Source organism: Arvicanthis niloticus, chromosome 13 (genome assembly GCF_011762505.2).
Source record: "Arvicanthis niloticus isolate mArvNil1 chromosome 13, mArvNil1.pat.X, whole genome shotgun sequence".
In the NCBI taxonomy this organism is placed as follows: domain Eukaryota; kingdom Metazoa; phylum Chordata; class Mammalia; order Rodentia; family Muridae; genus Arvicanthis; species Arvicanthis niloticus.
Window position 1 is genome coordinate 32,475,020 of NC_047670.1, and position 24,621 is coordinate 32,499,640.

General features: G+C 39.7%; 1 protein-coding gene and 1 pseudogene across 1 annotated transcript; both read right to left on the reverse strand.

The window, feature by feature from the left end:
- Window positions 1-374: 374 nt before the first annotated feature.
- Mrpl13 (mitochondrial ribosomal protein L13) lies at window positions 375-24,613 on the reverse strand. Its single transcript, XM_034517242.2, has 7 exons — window positions 24,455-24,613; window positions 22,542-22,665; window positions 20,124-20,217; window positions 12,298-12,358; window positions 6,803-6,889; window positions 5,807-5,928; window positions 375-611 (listed from the first exon to the last, which is right to left on the reverse strand). Exons 1-7 carry the CDS (start codon window positions 24,479-24,481, stop codon window positions 590-592), a joined length of 537 nt encoding a protein of 178 aa, XP_034373133.1. The 5' UTR covers window positions 24,482-24,613; the 3' UTR covers window positions 375-589.
- On the reverse strand, window positions 10,371-11,768 carry LOC117719130 (serine/threonine-protein kinase Sgk1 pseudogene; annotated as a pseudogene).
- Window positions 24,614-24,621: the final 8 nt, after the last annotated feature.

The window sequence follows — 24,621 nt, forward strand, 5'->3', positions numbered from 1 at the left end:
AAAGAGCCACTCACCAAAAAGTTCAAATCCAGCATGGCTGACACTTCCTGACAGGTGCATCAGAGGCGTCTCATCCAAAGTTAACCTCCACCTCCTACTTCCTCTAACATCTTAGACCATAAAGAATGGAACTGGCTGTTTAGGACACAGAAAAAGATGGCAGCAGCATGTCCGTGCTGAGTCAGCACAATGAGTTCTACAGAATGGGGGATAAGACACAACAGGTAAGGAAAGGAATATGGAGGATGGGCCTTGTTCATGGGTATAAGAACTTCTTTCTCACCTTCTGTGAGAAAATACACAAATATGGGGATTTTTGGCTACTTACAACTGCATGTTATAGAGGGGCTATGTTTTCAGTAAGAAACATTGAATAGATAACCAAATAAGCATTTTATTAACATTTATAGCATTTAAAGCAGGTTACACTTCTGTAAAATAGTATATCCTTCTGCACTTTCCTGCTGAGGCCTGGCCTTCTTGAGTGTTCTCCACAGTGAGCTCACATGTTTTCTCTCTGCCCTGGGTCATGGGAATACTTCCTGAAGCATTCAGTCTCTTGCTGTAATTTTTTACCATTTCCATTCTCCTACATCCGAAAATCATCAGGTCTGAAAGATAAAAAAAGAAAATGTGTATTTCTTCATGAACCAGTATTTCATTTTCTCCTGGATAAAGATTTTCCACTTTAAAATGCAAGTAATTGTTCACTTAAGGGTAACACTTCTAAAATACACTCAAACCAAAGTATTACAAAACAGAAATGACAATTTCAAAGTACCACAGTTTCTCTGTGTCTAAATATTTAGTAACTTAAAGCCTTCAGTTTCTCAGGCTGGTGGGATAGCTCACTGGGAAGAGCTGCTAGTGTGAAGGCCTGATGACCTGAGATCAACCCTGACCCCACACCAGGGCAAGAGAAAACTGACTCCCACATGTTGTTATCAGACCTCCAGATTCATATTTATGTGCTTTAGAAAAAACCCAAGAAAACAAAAATTCCTTAGAAAACTAAATTCCTAAGATTTTTCTCTTTAAAATAGATTTCTTTTTATGTTAACAAGTGGTGCTGATCTGTTCATACCCAGAACAGCTGCACTGCACATCCCCATGTCTATGGTTTAGGCCAGTGCTAGACTGGTTGAAACAGGAAGGGAACTCAAGTTCACTAATAGCTCCTGACTATGAGGAACAGCAACTTAAGTCTTGTGGGAAACGCCACATGACCAGGCTGGCTAGCATCATTACAGAAAACCCTGGTGCTGCCTACCCAGACCCCTGCTCCTTATAGGATTAGAGGAGGTAAAACCTTTCTTCACTACCTTCAACTTTATGAGCTAATGCACATTTTATAAGGACACGGACAAAACTCTTGTTTTAATATTATCTACAATAAAGTTGACAATACACACATTATTAGGGTGAATGGCTTTCACGCCAGAGGGCACGCTCTAAGAGTAGAGCCCCATTCCCTTCACCAGCTATAGCCTGGACACGGTGCTCCCTCGGTGTTTCCTGTGCTACTGTACCCAGCACCTGGAGCCACTTGCTTTCATAGCGTCATGTGTATTACTCATTAAATGCTCTAAACCTGATCCCACTCAGGGGGAAGACAGTGTGAAAGCCACTCATGGTTGTCCTCATACCTTCTCAGCCCCACCCTCTCTGGCCCTCTCCTGACAGGCACATTTGTAAATGCATACACTGTAGCATGTATTACACAGGGAATGTGGGGTTTCACGCTCAAGCACCACTGATGCTAAGACTTTCCGCTCAGTTTCTCTACAAAGGTGACTTTTGTTTAAAATAAAGCATCATTGAGTTAACAAGTGAGAGAGTAGAAGGCAAAGCAGTTCAAGATAAATGTTCACCGATGCAGTCTTTCCAGACAAAAGCTCTCTGACAGAACTATGTAAAACTCAAAACTAGAGAAGTTAAAACGACCCAATTTTCATTGTTAGCCCACACAGTAAAATATTTCCATTTCAATGAGAGTACCACACAGGATATGATTGTTGGAATTGTGTAATATGCTGGCCAAACCGCAACAATTATGGAAATAATTACTGATATGATAGTGTTAAAATAATTGTCCACTTGAAAGCTATGATTTCAGGCAATGGATGTGTAAAAAGGAAGGATGGTCCTGCTGTTCCCTCCCCCCCCTCTTTCTAAATTTCTTCTCACAAATAAAAAGATATTCTAAGTATAATCCCCACAATCACCACGTGCTCAGTCAAGCCTATACTGACATCATATTGTGTAGAGTATAAAAAATAACTTTACAGCATTTTCTTCAAAAGTTCTGCAGTGTAAAGCAAGCTAACATGGTAAATTTACCCATTAATGAAAGAGGTCAGATGAACAGCCAATTGGGAATGGCTTGACTTTAATAGTTGTGATTTTGTTATTGATAGCTTTCATCTCTTATATCCTACCATTATTTTAAAAAATGACTACTCAGTAGCTAGGCAAAATGGAGTTAGCATATGCTGAGAGTATGACTTAAAGAACAGAAAACCTCTGTAAGCACTAAAACAATTTAAATAAAATTCCAAGAGTAGTAGTTTTGAGTAAAATAAAATCAAACTTATTCTCACCAGCTGGCTTAATATTTAGGCTGTTACTGCTGCAGTTCAAAAGCGTTAGTCTCTGAGAGAAAAGTTTATACATTTCCCTATTACCAAAAGCCAAAAAAATCCCATATGAGTTTTATTTTTATTAACATACACATATACACTCTCTCTATTTCTCTCTCTCTCTCTCTCTCTCTCACATACACACACACACACACACACACACACACACACACCCCAAAGGAACAACTTCCCAGCATGCAGAGTATCTTCACTTTGGTGTGGTCTAGGCACACCTGTTTCCACTGTGTCTGCAGAGTCACCATCAGATCAATCCTGAATCATTTCTAATGATCATATTCCAAAGGGAGACTATATTCTTGAATCATCTATTTTTGGTGAAATAAAAGCTATTTCAAGTAAATTCTTCCTCCAAAAGGAGAGCTTTTCTTCTCATGAAGGAGAATTCAATAGAAATTGTACTCCCCCCTCCACCCCCCCATGAGCAGGACTGAGAGACCTTGGTTGCCACAGCAAGGTCAAGTGACAGGATCTAGGTGGAGTTACCCACCTCGGCTGCCCGGAACACAGCAGAACTGCCCCTGGGCTTGCCTTGAGATATCTCCGGCCGTGACCTGGAACTGACTATGGATTATCCCACCCATCTGAAACCAGGAGGGGTTGTGGGTTGGGTCTTCCCCTTTAGATTGAGAGCTGAACATTAAAGCTTTGGGCCTTGATCAGAGAACTTTGTCTTGGCCTCATCTCTTCTCGCCGTCCTTCCCCTTTCATTCCCAGCCCCCCTTTCAGGTGAATCCAGTTGACTTGTGGCCGCGGGCGGCTACAAGAAATTCCACTTTCAGTGTATTGAAATGAGTGGTATTTGAGATATTTTAATTCTACTTTTAAAGTATACAGAAATTTACTAGAACTTGAAGTCCTAAACTTTAATGGCACAGGCCAGCAAGGCAATCACTTGTGGTTACTGACTTAATTACATCAACTAGTCTATTCATCAATAACAGTAATGGCAGAGCAGAGAGCAGTGTTCAGACCTACAGCTGGCCAGGGCTGGTTGTCTATAAAGCTTTTCCTGGTCACATGCATTTCATGCACTAAAATCTAACCAGATCTGGTATCAGCTCTAGCATGCAGAGAAAATGACATTTTGAATGATTTACGTTAAATGATTATTATACCTATACCACAATAAGGTTTAAGTACATGCATATCCATTTACTCTTTTGGCAATAGAGGTTAACATATGTGGTAACTACTTAGGAGGAAAGACTACTACTTTAATGAGCCATAAAGAAAAGCCCGCCGTCTAATGCATATTCCTGCTACAAGGGAATACAAAGTGAAGGAGCAGGAAAATCCATTCCTATAGTAGGAACGCAACTAAGCCAAACAGCCCCAAGCTCTACTGAGAATCTCTTTAAAAATAATTGTAGAGAAGCCCTTTCTGTACTTATATAGTGGAGACAGTCAGTTATAAAAGTAAGCAGTTGTGACCAGTATTGTTTGATTTAATAACATTAAATAGACTTAGTTTTGAATATAAGTGTATTTCCACACTGCTTTGGTTAAACTCTGTAGACTATATTATAACTTCAAGTTCATAAAATGTGCTTGGTGTTATATTTGCTTTAATTGCATCCCTGGTAGATCTGGTTAAAAATGCTATCATGATTCTGCTGGTCAAGAATATAAGCTTATTTCTGATGGTGATTCTATGAGAATATTAGACATGGAACATATTTATGGGATGTTGTTACAGGAAGGCAACTTGATGGAACAGCGTTCTTTCTTTTATGTAAAAATTCTGTATGAACAGGCATGCTAATACTGTGTGCGTTCAGATGAGGAACCAGGCTTAGTGAAGGGTTTAGACCTAGGCCATATAGAGGTAAGGTCTGAACCTGAGTTTGGAAGTTGGTGAGGGAAGGATTCATCTCTTCAACTTTTAGGAATTCTCATCCAGCCCTGAGAGCACGTGGCAGGTCCTCTCTCTAGGAGTGGGGCTGCTCAGGAGAATGGCTGTTCATTGTGTACATTGCGGGCAGCTGTAGCTAACACACTGACAGCTCTGCCCACCGTAGATGCACAAGGCACTCCAGGGCTACAGTTGGGAGGATGACCTAGGAGCTTGTTACCTTCTGCTCAATCCCTAGTCACCACTTAGTACACGATCTTAGTGACTACTCCACATCTTTCTCTGCCTATACTTTCCCATTTATAAAAAGTGGGATCAAACTATACTAACTTATTAGTTCCTCATAAGAAGCTCTAATTACCTGTAGAGTATTGTAAATGCTCTCTTACCTCTTGCTATATTTAGTTATTAATATAGGAAGACAAATAATAATAAGATATAAATTATCCTGGGTAACGATTGATGGTTATAAAAACTGAAATATGTTTTGTTTCATTTTTTCCTAGGCTTTTTGAAGTTCACTTATAAAGGCTGATGAAGAAAATGATGTATCTTCATGAATTCCGTTGGTGAGAATGTGCTGAGTGCTCATGCAGAATACTGGGAGCTGTGCCTAGTACTAAGTAAGACAAGGACACAGTCTTATTGTGAGCTAGGAAATCTAGTGAGCAACACAAGACACTGCAGAGACAAATGCATATGCCCAGCCTGCACTACGAGAAACACAGCAGTGGGAAGGAAGTTTCCCGGTGATAGCCTACAGGTAAGGGTTACAAGAGGCACTGTCCAAGAAAACGAAGTTACAAGCTACATCTGCATTTCCAAGTCAAAGGAGCCTGGGGACAATTAGATAAGAGATGGCTTGTCATAATGGGCATAAGGAAATTGTGTGGAAGAGAAAAAAAAACGTTTTGTTTTTTTCTTCTTGGATCAAAACTAAAATTCCTGAATCAATGGACTTTCATTAGGTGCCATTCTTGTCTTATGACCCAGTCTGGGAATGCAAATGCAGACTCCTTACTTTAGGATGATGACAGTGGAGTTATCACTAAAATAGTCACCCCACATAAGGTGGCCTCAAGTGCACTATCAGCAACACCCTCGCACTTACCTCACGTAGTCACAAGGCTTACAGACCTTTGGGTTCAACATCTCGAAAGGAGTTTGAGGTTAAGAGCTGCTGAGTTTCTAAGGGGATCTGACAGTGTTCGCTCCTACCACCTTCAAGGGTCTTACGTTTCTCAGAGTTCAGCTTGCAAAGAGAAGTGCAAAGACACAGGGAAGGCGCACTTACGGAGCCCACACTCTCGGGAAAGCCTCTATTTCTTCTTGGCTGTACTCGTCCAGGCGTTTAGGCACTCTCCGTGGCTGAGGAAGCTCTTCCACTAAATTCTTAAGAATATCTTCTGGAATATCCTACATGAAACATACCTAAGGCTTAGAAATCTTAAGATATATTTATTAGTAAACAATAAACTTAGTATTAAAAACAAGCAAAAGGAATGAGAAAATATTACAACCCTTAAAGCATATTGTATAATCCAGAGAAGTTCAATGGAGCAACGATGCTCTCTGTAATCCTCTTTCCTCTTGCTTTCCCTCCTTTCCTTTCATTGCTCTTTGTTTTCTGGAGATAAGGTTGTACCCGGGTTGGCCATAAAAATACTCTAGACAGCCTAGGCTGGCTTTGAACTTGTGATCATTCTACCTCAGCCTTCTAAGAGCTGGGTTACAGATATGTGCCACCTTGGCAATTTAATTTTTAAAAAGCAGTAATTAATTTATTCCTTTCTTGTGTGTTATAAAAAGGAGCTGTCTTGGTCCAGCCTTACACTTTTCCATCTGGCTGAGTGTGCACATGTATCCAGGGCTACCGCCTTTCTAAACATTACTTTTCCTTCTCAGAAACAAAAACTGAAACAAAAAAATGAAAGAAAATTACTATTATATTTTCACAGGTGATGAAACCACCACCGAGGATCCCTGTTTCCTCAGTGGGTATCCCATAATAATTCCCATTAAAAAGAAAGCAGTGACTGACAGGGAAACAGAACTTATAGATCTTTTTGCTCTTTAGCTCAATGATATATCAGTTAATGGAGGAATAATTACCACTGTGTATGTATGCATTTGCTCATGTGTGTGTGCATTATGTTCACTTTAAAATACAATAAATGTTAGAAGCTGAAATATGGTTATCGAGAACAAACCCACGGCAACTGTTTGAAAGCAGGAAGTAGTGCTTCTTTGTGCACCAGGAGAAGCACTGCCCGCAGCGCTGCCGACTTACCTCATCTGGAAAAAGATGCAGCCTTTGCATCATTGTTCTCCTGTGCAGGTTTTTGGGCAGCATGCCATAAATAGCTAATTTCACAATCTGAAAAATAGATACAGGGAGGGCAAGGTGAGACTCAGGTGAGACTGAAAGCGATACAATTAAAGATGGTTGGTCAAAGGCATGGCTAAGATTCTGTGTGAACCGGGGAGGAGACAGACTAGGTAAACTGCACAGGAGCACCGGACAAGGACTTCTGTTATTTTCTACATTGCTGTTTCCTAGAGGGCCACTTGCTTAGTGTTTATGGAGTGAAAGAGCAAAGGGAAGGGACTAGAGAGCAACTTGTATGTGCTCAGTGTCAACCTAAGTCATTTTCTCAGCTTATGCAAGAACCCATGGGACTTGAATCCTGTCTCCTCCAGGAGGGAGACAGTGAGCTTTACATTTACAAACTAATCTGAGTCTCGTGACACTGACAGTAAGACACAAGCTAGAAGCAGTGGTCACAATGAACATTCACCAACAATTCACTACTTGGATGGTAGTCAGTGCATCCCATTTTAACAATGTCTTTATGATGCTGTGAGGCCAGTACTGTGACCAGCCTCACCTAGCAGCAGAGAAACCTGAGTACAGATAGGTACAGACAGAGTGACTTAATTCCATCTATCTAGCAAATGCTGTACTGGAATTCAAATGAAACAGTATTACTGCCAGGAAGAGAAATACAGTATATGCAATCACATGCAAAATCCACTTCTCCCCTAAGTCATTAGGATGACATGTGCCTTTGTGGCAATGCACACACATGGTACACAGACATACATGCAGGTAAAACACTCATCACAGAACAAAAAGTGATAAATAAAATGTTAGCAAATTAAGATCTTTCAATGAGGCAATAATGCAAATAGGTTTAAGTGGAATATTTTATAAGCCTCCACCAAACATTTTGTATTATCTTTCAATTTTTGTTCATCAAAACTAAAATTAGAACAAAGTATAAAGACACATGTGTATCAAATTACTATAATTAAACCCATTTGCTGCATGGTAACTTGGAAAGTAAGAAAAATTTAAAACACTTTTTACAAACCTTATTGTGTCAATATTAAAGTTGAATCATATTGCCTCCTAGTGTACAGTTAACATACTCAAATGAAACAGAAACTAACTCTTCAAACTTTTAAAATACTTGTAATTAAAACTCTAATTTGTCGTAACAGTCATATTAGAGAGCATTATCCGTCCAGCCTTATAGTTCTTCTATACAAGCCGAGCACAATATAGGGACCTGTAATAGTGTAAAAAATACTACCTATGAAAGACAGTGTTGAAGTAGCGTCTGCATGAACAATTCAGACGGCAACTGTGGAACTTCTAAATGCAAGCAGCCCAAGTACAACGGAACACCCCTCTTACATTTATTCCATCAAGGAAACGCGAGGTAGTACTAAACAAATGGTTGCATCATGGCAACTAGCGTATTTATCTTCCCTCCAATTTTTTTTATGAAAATAAGGAGTGTTTTTGAAGTGATATCTTATTCACGTATAAATGCATTTAAGAAGAAAGAAGCTAACAGTTACCACAAGGGAAAGGGCTATTTCTTATATAGTATAGTTCAAAGGCAAGGCTTATTGACAACCAAGAAGGAAAATAAGTTGTAGAGTACCAGAATGGAGATTTATTTTTAGCAGTAGTAGGACAAACATATGGATTATAATTTTGCTGAGTGTACCATTCAAATGATAATAAATATTAATAACAATATTTATTATTTTTATTTTCCCAACATATTTCCATTGGTTATTTGGGAATTTCATGCAATGCACTCCAATCACACTTGCTTCCAACTCCTCCCAGGTTCCCCCCATCCCCCAACCTCATGCCCTGTCCCAAAGAAAAGAAAAAAAACATATAAGTCCAATTTGTGTTGCCCATATACTCACTGGAGCATGTCAAACTCCCAGTGGACAGCCCTTTAAAGATATTTGAATTCTTATCCACACCCTGGCCAGAAGCCATCAACTGTGAAGAACTACACTTCTAACAGTATTAGTAATAGTGTTTATTATTTCATATACTTCAAGAATAATAAATATGTATTTATTAAATTAATAATCAAGCTATTAATTGTTCCTTAAAATATGTCATAGGGCTAGAAGTGCAGTTCCATGGTAGAGTGGCTACCTAGCATAAGCTAGACACTGTGTTGAATTCTTAACAAACACACCTTTTCAAGATTGTCTTACCCCTTCCAATTCAATAGTGTTGCTATTTATCTTCATATCATTTGACTTCGTTGGTTTTTGTTGGTGTGTGTATATTTATTTGCCTACAATCCACTGTTTCCCTGTCTTATTCCTGGGATTTGTTTTTTCCTCGTGAAGTGTTGGAAGGGATAGTAGATGTTAGAAGGGGTTAGTTTAAACTACAGAAAGTTATATTCCAGATAAACACAAAACAAAAGGAGACTGATACAATGTTTTCAAATTAGGAGAGCAGCAGACCTCCAGGTAAGAAGCATTGCTGGAGATGAAGAAGGCATCACACTGACCTTTATCTATTTATTCTGTGAGATTATCACTCTAAACTTAAATTCACCTAACGCCAAACCTCCAAAATATACAATCCTCCAATGACAGAGCTATATAGAAATGAATAAATTCATAACTTAGATTTTTTATGCAAATAGTTTTCAAGATTTTTTTGCAAACCAAAATTGGTTTTATCACACACACAAAAAGTGGCGTGGTAAGGAGGAGGAGTTGTACACATTATAACCATGTTAAACACAGTACATTAAAACGATGGTTTACAAATAAGTTTGTAAGTCTAAATATCTAGTGTTATAACCCAATGTACAGACTTTCTTTACAGGATACATACAATAATCAGGAATGTAAAAGAAAATGAACACAGGGGAAAAAAACTGATAAATAATGCCCATTTTACAGCTGACATTTTAAACAATGAAAACACCAAAGGCTTTGACTGACAACTGGGGAATTGGTCCATAAAAACCCTTTCTAAAAATAGAAATATTTGTAGCAGCAATGTCTTCCTTAGACATCTGGATGCTTTTCATTGCAAGGCCGTTTCAATAGGTTTTAGCTATTAACTATATCTTACAAAAAACAGTCAACACATAAATTTATCTTCCAAATGTGGAAGAAACAATGTCCCACATTGTAGTGTCCTGCAAGTGTCCCACTGATGCTTACAACAAAACTGTCTGTGATCAGGTATAGCACACTCACACACGGGAAATCCGCAAGGGGAAAAAAAAAACAAAACAACAAACAAACAAAAACTGAACACTCTGTGATAGGAAAAGCTTTGGAGCTAACACGATCTCAGAAAAGGCACATTGCAGAATATTCTTGATCACAGCTCAGACCTTCGGGGGATTCCTCTTAGACCTGCATCTTCCTCCTAACTGAGACCAAGGTGTCTGTCTCAGGCGGCACTCTCACGCTTTTTAGAGCTAGCACCACGTTGGAAGGAAGAAAACAAATGAAGACCCCATAAGCTCACTGAGGAGGGTGTGCTCTTAGGAAAGCTTCCGGCTCCGTCAAGCAGTGTGCGCAGGGCAGGCGGGACTGCCAAGCTTCCAGGTGTGCAAATTCTCTTCTAAGATGTTCTGTCAGTTGGCAGCTCCACCAAAGGCTAACTAAAACACTTTAGAAAACGCTGAGGAAATCCTTCAGAACCATCCCGGGAGTGTTCAGAGGAAGGAGTCTATAGGAGGTGCGTAGGAGAAGCCAAGGAAGGCTTCTGCAGCCTCCTTCACACTGGCCGTGACAACTATGCTGTCAGGGGACCTGCCGATGGAGCTGCAGACGGGCTCCTCAGTAAACTCGGGATTGAAGTGCCGAAGGTCACTGGGCCAGCTCACATTTGGGTTAAATGGGGGTGTAATCTTCTTATTTGGTTTCAACTGGAGAGGCTTGCTCAGAATATTGTCATACACCTCAGCTATGTTCCGGCTATAGATGGAGGCAAGCCATAGAGCACCTCATACAAGACAGCCCTGAGGCACCATCAGTCCACTGTCCTGTCGTCCGGCTACTTATAGAGAAGGTCAGGAGCGAGATACTCAGGCGTGCCACAGAAGGTGGACCTTGTCCCATTGTGCTCGATGTTCTCCCTGCAGAGCCAAAGTCAGCGAGGACAACGTATCTCTGTGAGTCTAGGAGACTATTCTCTGATTTTAAGTCTCTACAAACGATGTGTAGGGAGGTGCAGATAACCTAAGGCACCGGCTATTTCAGGGTCGTAGAAGCGAGCCCACAGTTCAGGAAGCAGGGCTCCCTCTGGCGATGGTAGAACAGCTCTCCACCGTTAATGTAGTCTAGAACAAAGTAAGTTTGTCAGCAGTCTAGAAAGAGAAGTGAAGGCCCACCAGCAAAGGCGCTTCACATTCTTCAACAGAACATTCCGTTCCGACATAATATGCTTCTCCTCCTCCTTCTTCAGGATGGCTTTCTTCTGTAAAACTCTGACCACATAGAATGCTTCTTCTGCCTTGTGCCTTGGCAGGAGAACCTTTCCAAAGCTGCCCTTTCCGATCACTTTCAAGAAGTGAAAGTCAGAGGGTTTGGCATGGGGATTGGAGGACGGACCCAGGTTGACTTGTTGAGAGGGACTTGGCAGAGGAGGGGAGGGGTTGGCGTTCATAAGCTCAAGCTCTGGAGGTTGGGACATTTTCAGAATGGACTGAACTTCAGCGTGTTTACATGCATAGGTGTTGCTGGCAATCTTCTGAATAAAATCGTTCAGGCCCATCCTTCTCTGTTTCATGAAAGTGATGAGAATCACTACCATTCCCTCATTCTGGATTAGGTGAGGGTGCTTCGAGCAGCCTCAGTTTTGACAGTCATCACCCCGGATGCCCAGAAAGTGCCCAAAGAGACTGAGGGGAGCGAGGAGACTGACTCAGCTGACACATAACTTAAATTTTAGTATCAAATAAGCCTTTAATCAGATAATAAGTAAGGCAAACAAGTTGGTAAGATTAAAATACACTAAGAAATATATTATATTCCTCTTTCTTTCTCCAAGGTATTTGTAGGAAGATCATATTTTAGGCAATGACAGATTTTCCAAAAAAAAAAAAAAAAAGTATCTAAAATCTTTGAGTTGCCATAACTGTAATTAGAAAATAAAACTCAAAGGTAATGAACATGACATTAATAAAACTTTGTGTGGCCAGGCTGGGGGAGGGGCGCACACCTTTAATTTCAGCATTCAGATCTCTGTGAGTTTGAGGCCAGCCTCATCTACAGAGTGAGTTGGTGGACAGCCAGAGCTACACAGAGAAATCTTGTCTCAAAAAAAGCAACCTACCATCAAACAAAAAACAAACAAACAAAAACCTCCAAAAACTCTGTATAATACAATGAAGCGTGTATTGCCCTGAATGGTGCCTACATTAGAAGTGACATGGTAAAAACAGTCTGAATCAGTCTTGCCGAGATAACCAACACACACAATAAGCTTACCGCCACTGGGTCTTTCAGGTGAAGCTGCGCAGCTGTTACTTGTCTAAAGCCACCTGGGTAGCTGTTCAAAAGAAAAACATGTTCTTAGGGTGATCATACGTTTATAATAACATAATAATTCTAACAAATTATATTTTGCTTCTGGACACTATGTTCTTAAAAATTAAACAGTAATGGGACCAGTGAAATGGCTCAGTGGGTGACAGTGCTTATACCCAAGCTTGAGAACCTGAGTTTGTTCCCAGGGACTCATAAAGTAGAACTGATTGCATGCTGTTCTCTTTCTTCACAGTTTCTTCACAGAGCTATTATTTTTACGTGTGTTTATGTGCACCATGTGTGTGCAGGAGCCTGCAGAAGCTAGAAGAAAGCATTCCCTGGAACTGGTGTTCCAGGCAGTTGTCAGGTGCAATGTGGGTACTGGGATCTTACTGCAAGAACAGGAAGTGCTAGTAACTGCTGAAATATCTCTCCAGCCTTAGGATGTCTTTCTTTTTAAAATTTTATTATTATTATGAATTATTTTTGGTTGCATGGGTATTTAGCCTGCACATACGTCTATGCACCACATGTGTGCCTGATGCTCACAGAGGCAAGAGAGGGAATAAGATGTCCTGGAAATGGAATTATAGATGGTCACACAGGTGCTGAAATTGAACCCGGGTTCTCTGGAAGAGCAGCCAGGGTTCTTAATTGCTGAGCCATCTTCCCAGCTCCAGGATATCTTTCCTTAAAACCAACTGAGGGACAATGAAGAGATAGTAAGGAGGCTGAAGAAGCGCCCCAGTGAGTGAAGTGCTTGCTGTGCAAGGATGAAGACATGAGTTTGGATCCTGGGAGCCATATAAAAGCCAGATGCAGAGCAGCCATCTATAGTCCTGTTGCCCCATCGAGATGAGAGGGGCACCGGGAAGGCCCCAAAGCAGAATAGCACACACAGCACAAAACCCAGGAACCAGAAACCCTGCCTTAAAGCAAGGTGAAAGGTGAGGAGGTTGTCCCGACTTCCATATGTGCTGTGGAATATACACATACCCACTTTTGCACACAAATTAAAAATAAATTAACTAGTAAGCTATGGTAATTGAAATACTATTCTCTTGAGTGGCTATGACTATTTCATAGGTAGTTATCTCAGAAAACTTTCTTAGCATAAATATTTTCATATTAATTTTGCCATTTATTCATTCACCCTTTCATTCTGCCTAGATTACCATTCATTTATTAAAAAAAAAGAAAGAAAGAAAGAAAGAAACAAAGAATAGCAGTGAGCCAGATGATTTATGTTCCCTACCATGTAAGACTAACGGTGTAATCTAGGTGTGAAAACTGGGAGGGCTGGTGGCAGAGCACTCGGTCCTGAAGACAAGTTCCCTCTTCCTTCCTATATTATAAGACTTCTTACGGCTCAGGCTAGCCTCTACCTCCTCACATGGCTCAGGCTAGCCTCTACCTCCTCACATAGCTGAGGATGATGCTCAACTCCTGATCTAGCTTCTACTTCCCAAGTACTGGGATTGTAGGTGGATACCAACAATCTGGCCAGTTCATTACACAGATAATTATCCTGTTTTAAAAGTCAGTGAAAGATCACTAGGAATTATGGGTTGCTTCTAGGTAGTAAATTATATATTTCCTAGTGCTCAGATCAAATATCAGACTTAAATGGCAAATTGGAATCAGCCTGGTAACCAGATCCAGATCTAGAAATCAGATTCTGTCAATGGCTCTCAGTATAACAGTGAGACTCTGGTTTTATATCTATATATGGCTTAGTCTAATAAATTTGCCCCAACTAATTTTTTAAAAGTCTATGTGTCAAAAGAGAAAATTACATTTGTAAAAGTATAAGAAACTGACAATACATGGCTGTAAAGGCTTACAACTTTAAGTAAAAGAAAAAAATTTAAATAATTTTTGTAAAAAAGAAAGCAAACAAAAAAGCATAAAGAGAGAAAGAGAACATCCAGTGGGCTCTAAAGGAAAATTTAGGATTACACAAGTTTAAGTTTCTTTCAAGTAAGTTTTTTTTAAGTAACTTTCAAGAAATTCTGAAACATTTAAAAAAGACTGAAGAAGCTACATATTAAGAATTCAACTTAAAAAAACCAGATTAAACATTTACTGAGAAAGATGGGTTATTTGCAAACTGATACAACTTATTTGTTTCATGGAATTTCAATTTTAGAAAAACCCCACCCGTCTAGACATGTATTCCTATAGTCTTTCCCTTCATGGAAAACTACTTTGTAATGGCTATGCTAAAGATCATCTTTCTATTTTTAACAGTGGGCTGGCAGATGCTAAAGCATAATACCACTTATGCTATATGTCAGGACTTTGGACTTTCTCCTAAAGGACCTGGAAAGCTAATGCAAATCCCAAGCAGGGAATAACTCAAGTAATGCAATATGCAATTGGTTCTCACAAGTGAAGAAAGACTGATGATATGACAGTCTCAAGTTTCCCATATGAATTAATTCCACGTATACTTTCTAAGAGTATGTTTTCCTGTGTACTAGAGATGCACAGGTAAAGAAGACAGGACCCTAACCTGAAAGGTGCTGATGCGGTTCTGGTCAGCCATGTCAACACATTTCAATGAGTTTCAACAAGGTAATTCAACACTGAAAAAAGTGATAGGTTGATGTTCATAAATTATTTGTCAGAAAGGACTTTCTCAAACAAATCAGAAAAATTTCAATGGAAAGGCCAGATCAAGTTATATAAAAATTAAGTAACAGTAAAAAAACATTATAAAGTTAATAAGAAACAAAAAATAATAATAGACTAATTTCCCTAATAGATTAAAAGCTCATAAACAGAGATTAGGAAGCTGAGCATGAAGCACACTCTCTATGTCCAACACTTGCAGGCAGAGGCAGGAGGATGAGGAGTTCAAAGCCAGGTTCAGCCACATAATGAGCTTAAGACAGGCCTGGGCTTCAAAGGCTATCTCAAAGAACCCCAAACAAATAAATAATGCTCCCCCCTCCCTTAAAAAATGGAGGTCACATAAAAGGGTAGAAACGTCACTATTAAACAAATGAAAAGAATCAGATGTTCATGAACATTTCAAAGCCTTATTGGTATTGTTTTTAATATTATGGCCACAGTCATCAAAAACTTATATACATACACGTATACGTATATGTGTGTTTTTCTAGAGTAGTAGAATGCCTCTGAAAATGCCTGTCAAAAGAACTATTAATCCTTTTCATCTTGAAATTAATTTCTTTTCCAGAGGATTATTTTAAATGAACTTACATATTTTATAAAGTACTATCCAACGCTATAAATATCTAAATTTTGTTTCATTTTAAACAGAGAAGAATAATTAAGCATGGTAAAACATGCAGTATACTGCTATAAAATGACTGAAATAATTTTTATTTAACTCAAAAAAAAAAAAAAAGACACAAACTTATATATATCCTAAAATGTCAGGTCATGGATAAGAAATGAATTTCATTCCATTTAAAAAAAATCACATATATTAAAAGTTTATGACTAGAAAGTAAATTTTGAATATGTAATCGTGACACAGTACATAAGAGCATAGGAAAGCACGACACATAAGATACGGTGAATAGCAAACAGAGAAACAGAAGACGATCATCTCCTGGGCAGCAAGAACACAGGGAAGGCATTTCAGGAGTTGACAAGAGGCAAGGGTTAACGGATAAACTGGAGTTCTTGAGAAAGAGGGTGAGTGACACTCCGTCAGAGGCATCGAGGTGAGCAATCAGTGTACATTGAAGAGCATCACTGGAAGCTGCAGCCGAAGCTGTGCTGACAGCGTGCAAAGCACTGTGACTTTTCACCAGCCAGTGAGGAGGTGGTACCCTCTGACATCCTCACCACATAGGCTGCCCACCAGTGCCCAGCAGTGTGCTGCCTGCTGTCTTACTTCTGCCCTGCATCTGCTGCAAGACACAGGCAATGCTGCAGGGACTGACAGGGCTTCTCGGTTAAATGCAACATATGTTCTCAGGACTTTTCACATTTCTTTCCCAGTTACTTCTATTTTATAGAACTCAGTTTACAGAGATTTGCCAGAAGCAGAAGTTATGAGAGATGCAAGTGAGTTTATTTTTGTGAAACTGTATCAAACTTTCCAGAACATATTTTAAGGGGCAAATGGACAAATTTTGGCTTTAAATAATGAAGGTATCTGAAACACTTGGGTAAGAGAGGAAAGAAGACTGACATGAAAGGCAAAGGTGTGGTCAGAAACGAAAGACAACCTTGAGCACTGAGCAGATCCGGGGTGGCAACTATGGACCCAATCTCAAAAAACCCAGAGGAAGCTGGCCTCCCAGGAGCTCTAACCCAGGCAGTAGCTTAGGTAAGGAGAAAGCAACACCCGCCCCAACACAGGGAGTAACTGGGACCCACTGGGACTCAGGAATTCACTCCTGGCCCAGAGCACTGGCTCCTTCCTGTCTGCGCCTGAGCACTGAGCAGACCTTGGGCCCCAGCTCTAACCCCAGTAGTAACACCCACCCCACACAGTTCTGAAACAACCAAGATAATAGGAAAGAGAGGCTCCAGCCAGAGACAGTGAGTGCAAGTAGCACTAAGGAGATCCAGATGGCGAAAGGCAAGGGTAAGAACATAAGCATCATAACATAAATAGAACATAACAACATAAGAACATAACAAAAATAACAGGAAGCAACAATAACTGTTCCTTAATATCTCTTAACATCAATGAACTCAATTCTCCAATAAGAAGACATAGGCTAATGGACTGGATACATAAACAGGACCCAGCATTTTGCTGCATACAGGAAACCCACCTCAGTACAAAGACAGACACTACCTTAGAGTAAAAGGCTGGAAAACAATTTTTTCAAGCAAATGGTCCTAAGAAACAAGCTGGAGTAGCCATTCTAAAACCTCCAGCCCGAGAACACAAAGGGAGGGACTCATGGCTCCACCTATATAGGTAGTTGAGGGTGTTCTTGTCAGGCATCAGTGGAAGTGAAGGGCCTTGGTGCCTGAAAGTTTGGATTCCCTAGTGTTGGGGAATTCGAGAGCAGGGAGGCAGAAAGGGAGGATGGTGGGAGCACAACCTCATAGAAACTCCTAGAATTATATGGATGAGACATGACAGAGGCAGGCCGCCAGAAGACTAGATTCTAGAATTCAAACAAAAAATTACCTTGATACTAAAATTTGTTTTAAGAATAGTATATTGCAGAAGACACAGCCTTGGTGTATCTACTCATCAAGCAAGCTGAGCAGACCTGTTCTATCTAACCTCTGATGTCCTGGAATTCCAGCTGGATGCAGTGAAGACACAGCATCAGAGGCTTATCAATTTACTCTTCCCCCACCCCTCTTCTGATATCTCAATGCCCATAATCAGCTTGAAGAAGTTAATGAATAGTCGGCGCCCCTATTCCCTGGGCTTGGGGACTGAAGTGCTTAATATTGGGCTGTCTTTCTAGGGAGAAGTAGTGGTTTTGTTGGAACAGGGAGGATTAGCTAGGATTTATTGCATAGCCATAACCTACTGGTAGAAATATGTATAACTGTTATTAAGATGAAGTTATAATTTCTTAAATGGTACAAAATTTACTTTGATTACAAATTTAAAGTTTTCATTGGTACGAGTTTCTTATTGATATAAAAGTGAGATTAATATTGTTACTGTCATAGGCATTATGCCTATATAACACATTTAGGAATACAAGGCTTAGACCCAGTCCTTCTTTAACTTTTTTTAACTGATTTGAGATGGTCAGCCTGTGAGTTAAGGGACTATAGCAAATTCATGGCTTGGAGTTTATTGTTATGGTGTTTTCTATGTTTTATTTAGAAATAGCTGAGTGGAGTTAACAGACAACAGTCCAGATTGCCTTACATGGATAGTTGGTTTTCAAAATGTCAGAAGTCCACAGAATTGACGTTACAAACATTTCTGTATTAATGTTCATTTTGATTAGAGACCTGTCTGCTCCTGACAGCTTCCTGTCTTGGATTCTAAGAAGAAATTGAGCATCTTTGGAGTTACTCCAGTCGTGGTGAGACAGCCACTAGGCAAGAATTGCCTCTTTTCATCTACAGACAAATTACTGTCCAGAAAAGGACACATTTGCAGAATAGTCGACTGATTATATCTGCCAAGACAGAGTAATCAGCCCTTAATAATTCTGCAGCACTAGGTCTGTCAGATGATCCTGGGCCAGAAGGCTGAAGATCGGATGCTCCATCGTTCTGTAGTATAGGGACTGTCCAGGTGTTCAGAGGTCTCTATAAATTGGCTAAGTTTTAGAAGCTATGCTTTGTGCTTCCCATAATTTCAGTTAACTCAGTCATTCTGGATTTCTGATGGGGTTGAAAACTTATAGTCTCATAGCTAATCCTGGCTATTTACTTTGAGAGAAAAGATTTGAGAGGATGGTTTTCAGCTGACATTCATTCTAAAGCCAAGAAAAAAAGCCAGGTTCAGAACTAAGTCTTTTAGTTAGGAGAGAAGACAGAGGTTCTAGTTAGTCAACAAAATGAAGTACTGGGTATTAGGTCTATCTTATACCTTATTGATACAGATTGGTATAGTTATGCTTTAATTGTATTTTGAGAGAAAAGTTTTATTTTAACAGGAAGGATGATATGTAGAAGAAGCTAAGGTGGGAGGAATAAGGAGAGAAAGAGGAGGAGTAAAAAGACGAGGAGCTAGGAGAGAGAGAGAGAGACAAAGGGGGGAGGGGGGACATGGAGGTGGGTGTTCGTGTGTCTCCACCAGTGAAAGATAGTTGGTATATCTAGGTTGGGTATTGGGTTACACTTCTGATTGTATGGGCATCTTGTTATTGAGCATTACCAAACTTATAAAGCCTTTGATTAACATTTAAAAAAAGTTAGTAATAAATAAAAAAAAAAAGAAAAGAAATGAAGGACAACCTTAATCAGGAGTGGACGATCGAGGCTAGAAACACAGCTCAGTGGTTAAGAGCACTTGCTGCTCTACCAGTGGACCCAGTGTTCCTTCCCCCACATGGCAGCTGACAAGTGTGTGTAACTGCAGTTTCACGGTTCCCCCTCCCTCCTCTGGCATCCTGTGCATTATACTCAAGTGGGCCACATAAATACATGGAGGCAAAATATTTACACACATTCAGTTTTTTAAAAAATGAGTGGAAGCTCAACATTTATAATCATAAGTTGGATGATAGCACAGAGAGAAGCTTAAGTAAATTCTGCTCTTCACCTGAAACTACGGGTTAAGTGGACACAGACGGCAAAACCAGGACCTCAAAGTTAAATGATGGAGACACAATCTAAAATGGAGCAGTTAATTGCCACTGGATTAACACAATTAAAACATAAAAAAATAAAGAGACTTAATTTAACAGGAACATAGGTGAAAAAAACCTTAGGAGTTCTGGCTGACAGTAAACATTATAAACCACAATATTGATATGGGAAAATTTATTTTACAGTGAACAGCCTAACTGGAAAGATGGAGGGAGAGAGTCCCACTGTTCCTGGGAACTCTCAGAATACTTGGGTAAGTGCATCTATGAGAGACGGTGACAGACAAAATGGGAGCTAGAGAAGAGTAGTCATTTTCTAACCCTCATGTGAGATTTCAGCGTTCAGACAGCACTGTAAACAGTATGATGAATCACAGAAGGAGAAAGACTGTGCACTGATGGGTGTTGGTCTGTTTTTGTTCACTAAGCAATACACATTACATCAGTAAAATCAGTATTTCCTTAGATACCATTTTTAACAACTGTCCTTTTCCTTTAAACCAATAGTATCATTAAAGCAGCACCTCTGAACCATGTTCCTTAGCAATGGCGTCCTCTTACCCAGTATGTGAGGAGTAAACTTTTTGTTCCCATTTGTTTCCAGAAAATGCAATATGTCTTGTGTTTATTATGACAACGTGGTCTCCACAGTCACCTAGGTTAAAAAGAAACGAGGCAGAGACTGTATATGAAAACATCAAAGCCTTAAGGAAAAAAATGACTCGAGTATTTAGTTACTAAAGTGCTAACGCCACACTCAGAAATGAAAATCCCAGCGCGACAGCCTTGAACACATTTGTCTCACTTGTTGTAAGCATCTCAACACTAAAAAAACAGTGACAGAAAAATTTAGAAAGATGACAACACATTCTTTAGGGCACATTATTGTTATTCTCTTTATTTCTCTCATTGATAATTAAATTTCTGCCAAAATGTCTACATTTAAACATTTCTATTACATTTACCTTTTAGTGGACAAAACAAGTTTTCCTTTACAAATAGCAAAGAATATGAAAACAATCTGTACAGAAAAGCATGAAGTATATTTTGCCAATAGGCAAATTAGAAACAAATGTGAGACATTACAATCGATTATTATTCTTTTCAATTTTAGAGAACAATGGAGCACTATGGCTTTACACTTAACTATGGCCATGAGGCGATTTCCAACCACATTTAACTAATTAAACCTAAACAGCACTCTTAGCAATGACTGTACCCATATGTGACAAGACAGATGACCTGAAAACCAAAGTACACGTACAGTAACAGTTTCCTCCTGAAAACACCTTTAAGTTTGTGTCCATCTTAAAACAAAGTGAAACGTCAACATACAAGTTTCAACATGAACCACTGTGTGTGAGGTCACTGACTAATCTGAAATATTAAATCACTATTCTACTACTCATCACTATTTTATGAGCATATTGTGGTTTTAATTTGCATTTCCCCTAATAGCTTGAATTAGACTTTTGTGTACCTGCTACCTAGTCATTTACCTGTTTACTTTCGAATTAGCTCGAGGCTTTTTAGAACTGTTTGAGAAGTTCTTTATATAGTCTAGGTCCAAGTCCTCTGTTAACTGTGTAGTTTGTAAATATTTCCTTCTTGTCTGTAGCTTTTTTACACCTCTCCTCTCAAGCCCTACTTCAAAATATTGTTTTTTAAGCCAAACACAAGAGTCTTAGGATCCTTCTATGGTGACTTCTGGCCAAGAGGCTAAGGCCTGACTACCTCCTTCAACCAGTGCAGCGCTGCTTTTTTAGATTTTAAGATCTAATGTGAGAAATATTTTAAAATCAGTATTCAGAAGCAGTAAAACAATAAGAACTGGCACTGGCCTTTATGTTTACTTTCAGTTTTAATTTCAATTAAACTTTCAGTTTAATTTCAAGGTCAAATGTAAAAAGCCTCATGTGAACATGACTTCTGGCATCTGGGCCTGTGTACAGCCTCAAGTCATTGTTACCATAAACCCTGACTGTGAGGACTGTGATATATGGTGGGGAGTCCCCGTTCTCTCCTCCTTGACCTAAATCTCCCACAAGTCAAATCTCAGAGTATAGGTCCCTAGTAAAACACACACACACACACACACACACACACACACACACACACACACACACACGAGATAGAGAGAAAAAAAAGAGAGGAGGAGGGGCCAGAGGGAGACGGAGAGAGAGAGAGCAAGCTCGAGTGAAAGGAAAAATAAAATCATGTGTAAGTGACAAGCTGGCTTCCCATAATATCTTGCAAAGGTCCATCTGATAAATCAAGCAGTTCAAATATTACTTATGTTACAGTCTGATACCTAATGGTCAACTTTATAGTCATTATTTGTTGCTGTTCATTTAAAAAAAAAATGTGTGCAGTGATTAAGTTAATAACTGCTAGTTAAACTCCTAAATGTTGGAAGTAAATTCTTAGAAGACAACGCATTATCAGATGCTGGTGATTTAGAAATTTGATTGTAGTGACATCTTGTGGTCATGAGAGGCTTTGCTGATGTGGAGTTAACATGTTCAACACAGTGAGGTGAAAGTGCTGTGCAGTGTTTAGTCATTCAGCTGTCACAGCAACTACAGAACCAGACTCCCAGGAAGAACAAGAGGTGCTTGTATTTATGAAGCATCTGTTTGAAAATGTCATGTAAAAGCTACCTCTAATTCTAATGAGGTTTGGTATGGGCCACATACTGCACGAGGTGCTTGAGCATGGCAGAATCCTTAGATTCATGTTCTACACACAGATTTCAGAGTATGGGGCTGTCCTGAAAGAACTAACTGGTGTGTGTGTGTGTGTATTTTACATATCAAATTCAGTTTAGCACCTGATGAGGTCTTTGAGAAAGAATAGAATATGGAATCCTCATATACATACTGAAAGAAGCCCTTAAACACAGTCCAGTGAAACTTCATGAACTTCCTATTCTGGAGTGCAAACCATAAATGCTAATGACAGGTCTAAGGCAGTACTTACTCAGCTGATGGTACACTGGTTTATTTAATCCTTGAAGTTTGTTGGATGCTATGACCGCAAGTTTGCCAGGGGGCTGCATTTTGCCATCCAAGAGATACCACATTCGAGCAAAAGTGGCCCATTGCTAAGAAATAAAGAAAATGACTCTAGTTAAAATGGAAATAATTAAAACCATTACTACAACTATCATGTTTATTCTATAATTAATGCCAGCAATTTGAAAAACAGACTATCACTAGTGTGTGTGTATTCTGTTTCTGTTATCAATTCTGAAGTCTTTTCTCATTATTTTAATAAGATAGTAAGGACACATTATACAGAAAGCTGAGTGGCCAATTGTCAACTGAAGATTATTCAAGAACTCAGTTCTAGGAGAGCTAAACACAACTATACAATCAGAGAAGTAGAGCTGGGATTCAATATGTCTATGTGTGTGTGATAACCGAGACACCAGACAAGCACTCTACCACTGAGACACATCACTAGCCCCTCTTTCACACTTTTGAGTCAGAGTCTCACTAAGTTACCTAGCTTAGCCCCAAGTTCACTCTGTACCCCTCAAAAGGCTTGAATGTACAACTTTCACCACTTCATTCAGTATTACAGGCCTGTCATCCAAGACATCTTTAGGTCATCTGATAAAATCACTGTCCTCAATGTCTCCAAACTAAGGAAATTGTCTCGATTTCCTGTCTTGTCCAGGTGCTTTTGTATGCATATACACAGAGATTACATGCTAGAAAAATACACATAAGCTTGTGGTTTCATACTAGTCATCCTAAACTTTAAACTACCATACACACATGCAAAAGACAAGCTTATCACGTCCCGTGATGACTAATACTTTTAGAAGGTTTAATAAACAATACAAATGCTGCCACAATGTCAACTTGCTGTCAAAGTTTTAAAATGTTGACTTTCACATCCGGTATTTACCTCATTACAGACAGGTAACAACTACATTTAAAGGAAATGTACTTCAAGTGGCATTAGGCTATATTAGAAACTAATTCTCTCTTCTACCTAAAATTTGCTTCAGTTTCAGTATTTCCTATATGACAACCTTCCAGTTGCCCAAACCAGAATTCTTAAAAGTAATTCTTGTTTCTTCTTACACCAACATTCAATTCTTCAATACCTACTGTGGACATCTTAGCACTCCAGTGTTTTAGCCTGACTGATACACATGAGTATTTTGTGTGGTATACTAGAATAGCATTCTAACTGAATTCTCCCTTTTGTCCTTCAAAGATCCCCGATCTGTGAACAGCTTATCTTCCACCTGGTGGCCTAGGTGCTTGATCCTTTTGATGTCTAAGACTTCAAGGTCAAAACCCTACCACAGGTCGCCTTTTTTTCTTTCTAAACAGTCATATGTAGCACAGGCTGACTTCAAGCTCACTATGTATTAGAGGAAGCTAGCCTTGAACTTCTGATCTTTCTCCCTCCATCTCCCAAGTGCTGGGATAACATGCTTGCACCAAACTCCAGGTTTATGCGATACTGGGGATGGAACCCAGTGCTTCCGGCATGCTAGACAAGCACTACACTACATTAGATACAGCTCCACATCTTACCTTCCCCCGTCTCCATTGTACTAAACAAAAATAAAGATCTGGTTTTCACTGCCCCACGTCATTCAGCCTATTATCTCACTATTATCTCTTCTCTCTCCGCAAGAAACAAAAGACAAGACAGGGGCAGGCTGAGGAGAGAGAGGAGCACCAAAACAAAGATATCAAATGGTGGCCAGACTCACAGCTGTCTGGTATGTGACTTCCTAAAGCACTTCTTGGCTACGGGAGACAGCTTTTCTGAAAGCTCAGCCTCTGTATTAAATCCCTGTGAGCCACTGCTCTTCATTTTCGCCAGCGTACTGAGCACACTATCCTGCCCGAAACGTGCAAGCTCACCTGGGGCGCTTTAGAGAAGCTAGACATGCTTCTCGACCTGCAGCGTCCTTTAGTTTCCAATGGCTCAGCCGGAGCAACAACGCCACCCGTCCGGCGGGAAACACAGACACCCGAGCATAAAGGTTCCTATTGCCGTCGTGCGCTCATCTGCTTTCCCCGCCACGCTC

Coding starts and splice junctions, on each gene's coding strand:
- Mrpl13 (XM_034517242.2), bottom strand. CDS start 24,481: ATGTCTAGCTTCTCTAAAGCGCCCCAG. Junction 22,666..24,454: donor GCTTCTCTAAAGCGCCCCAG/GTGAGCTTGCAC, acceptor TTTATTTCTTAG/CAATGGGCCACTTTTGCTCG. Junction 12,359..20,123: donor GTTTACTCCTCACATACTGG/GTAAGAGGACGC, acceptor TCTTTTGAACAG/CTACCCAGGTGGCTTTAGAC.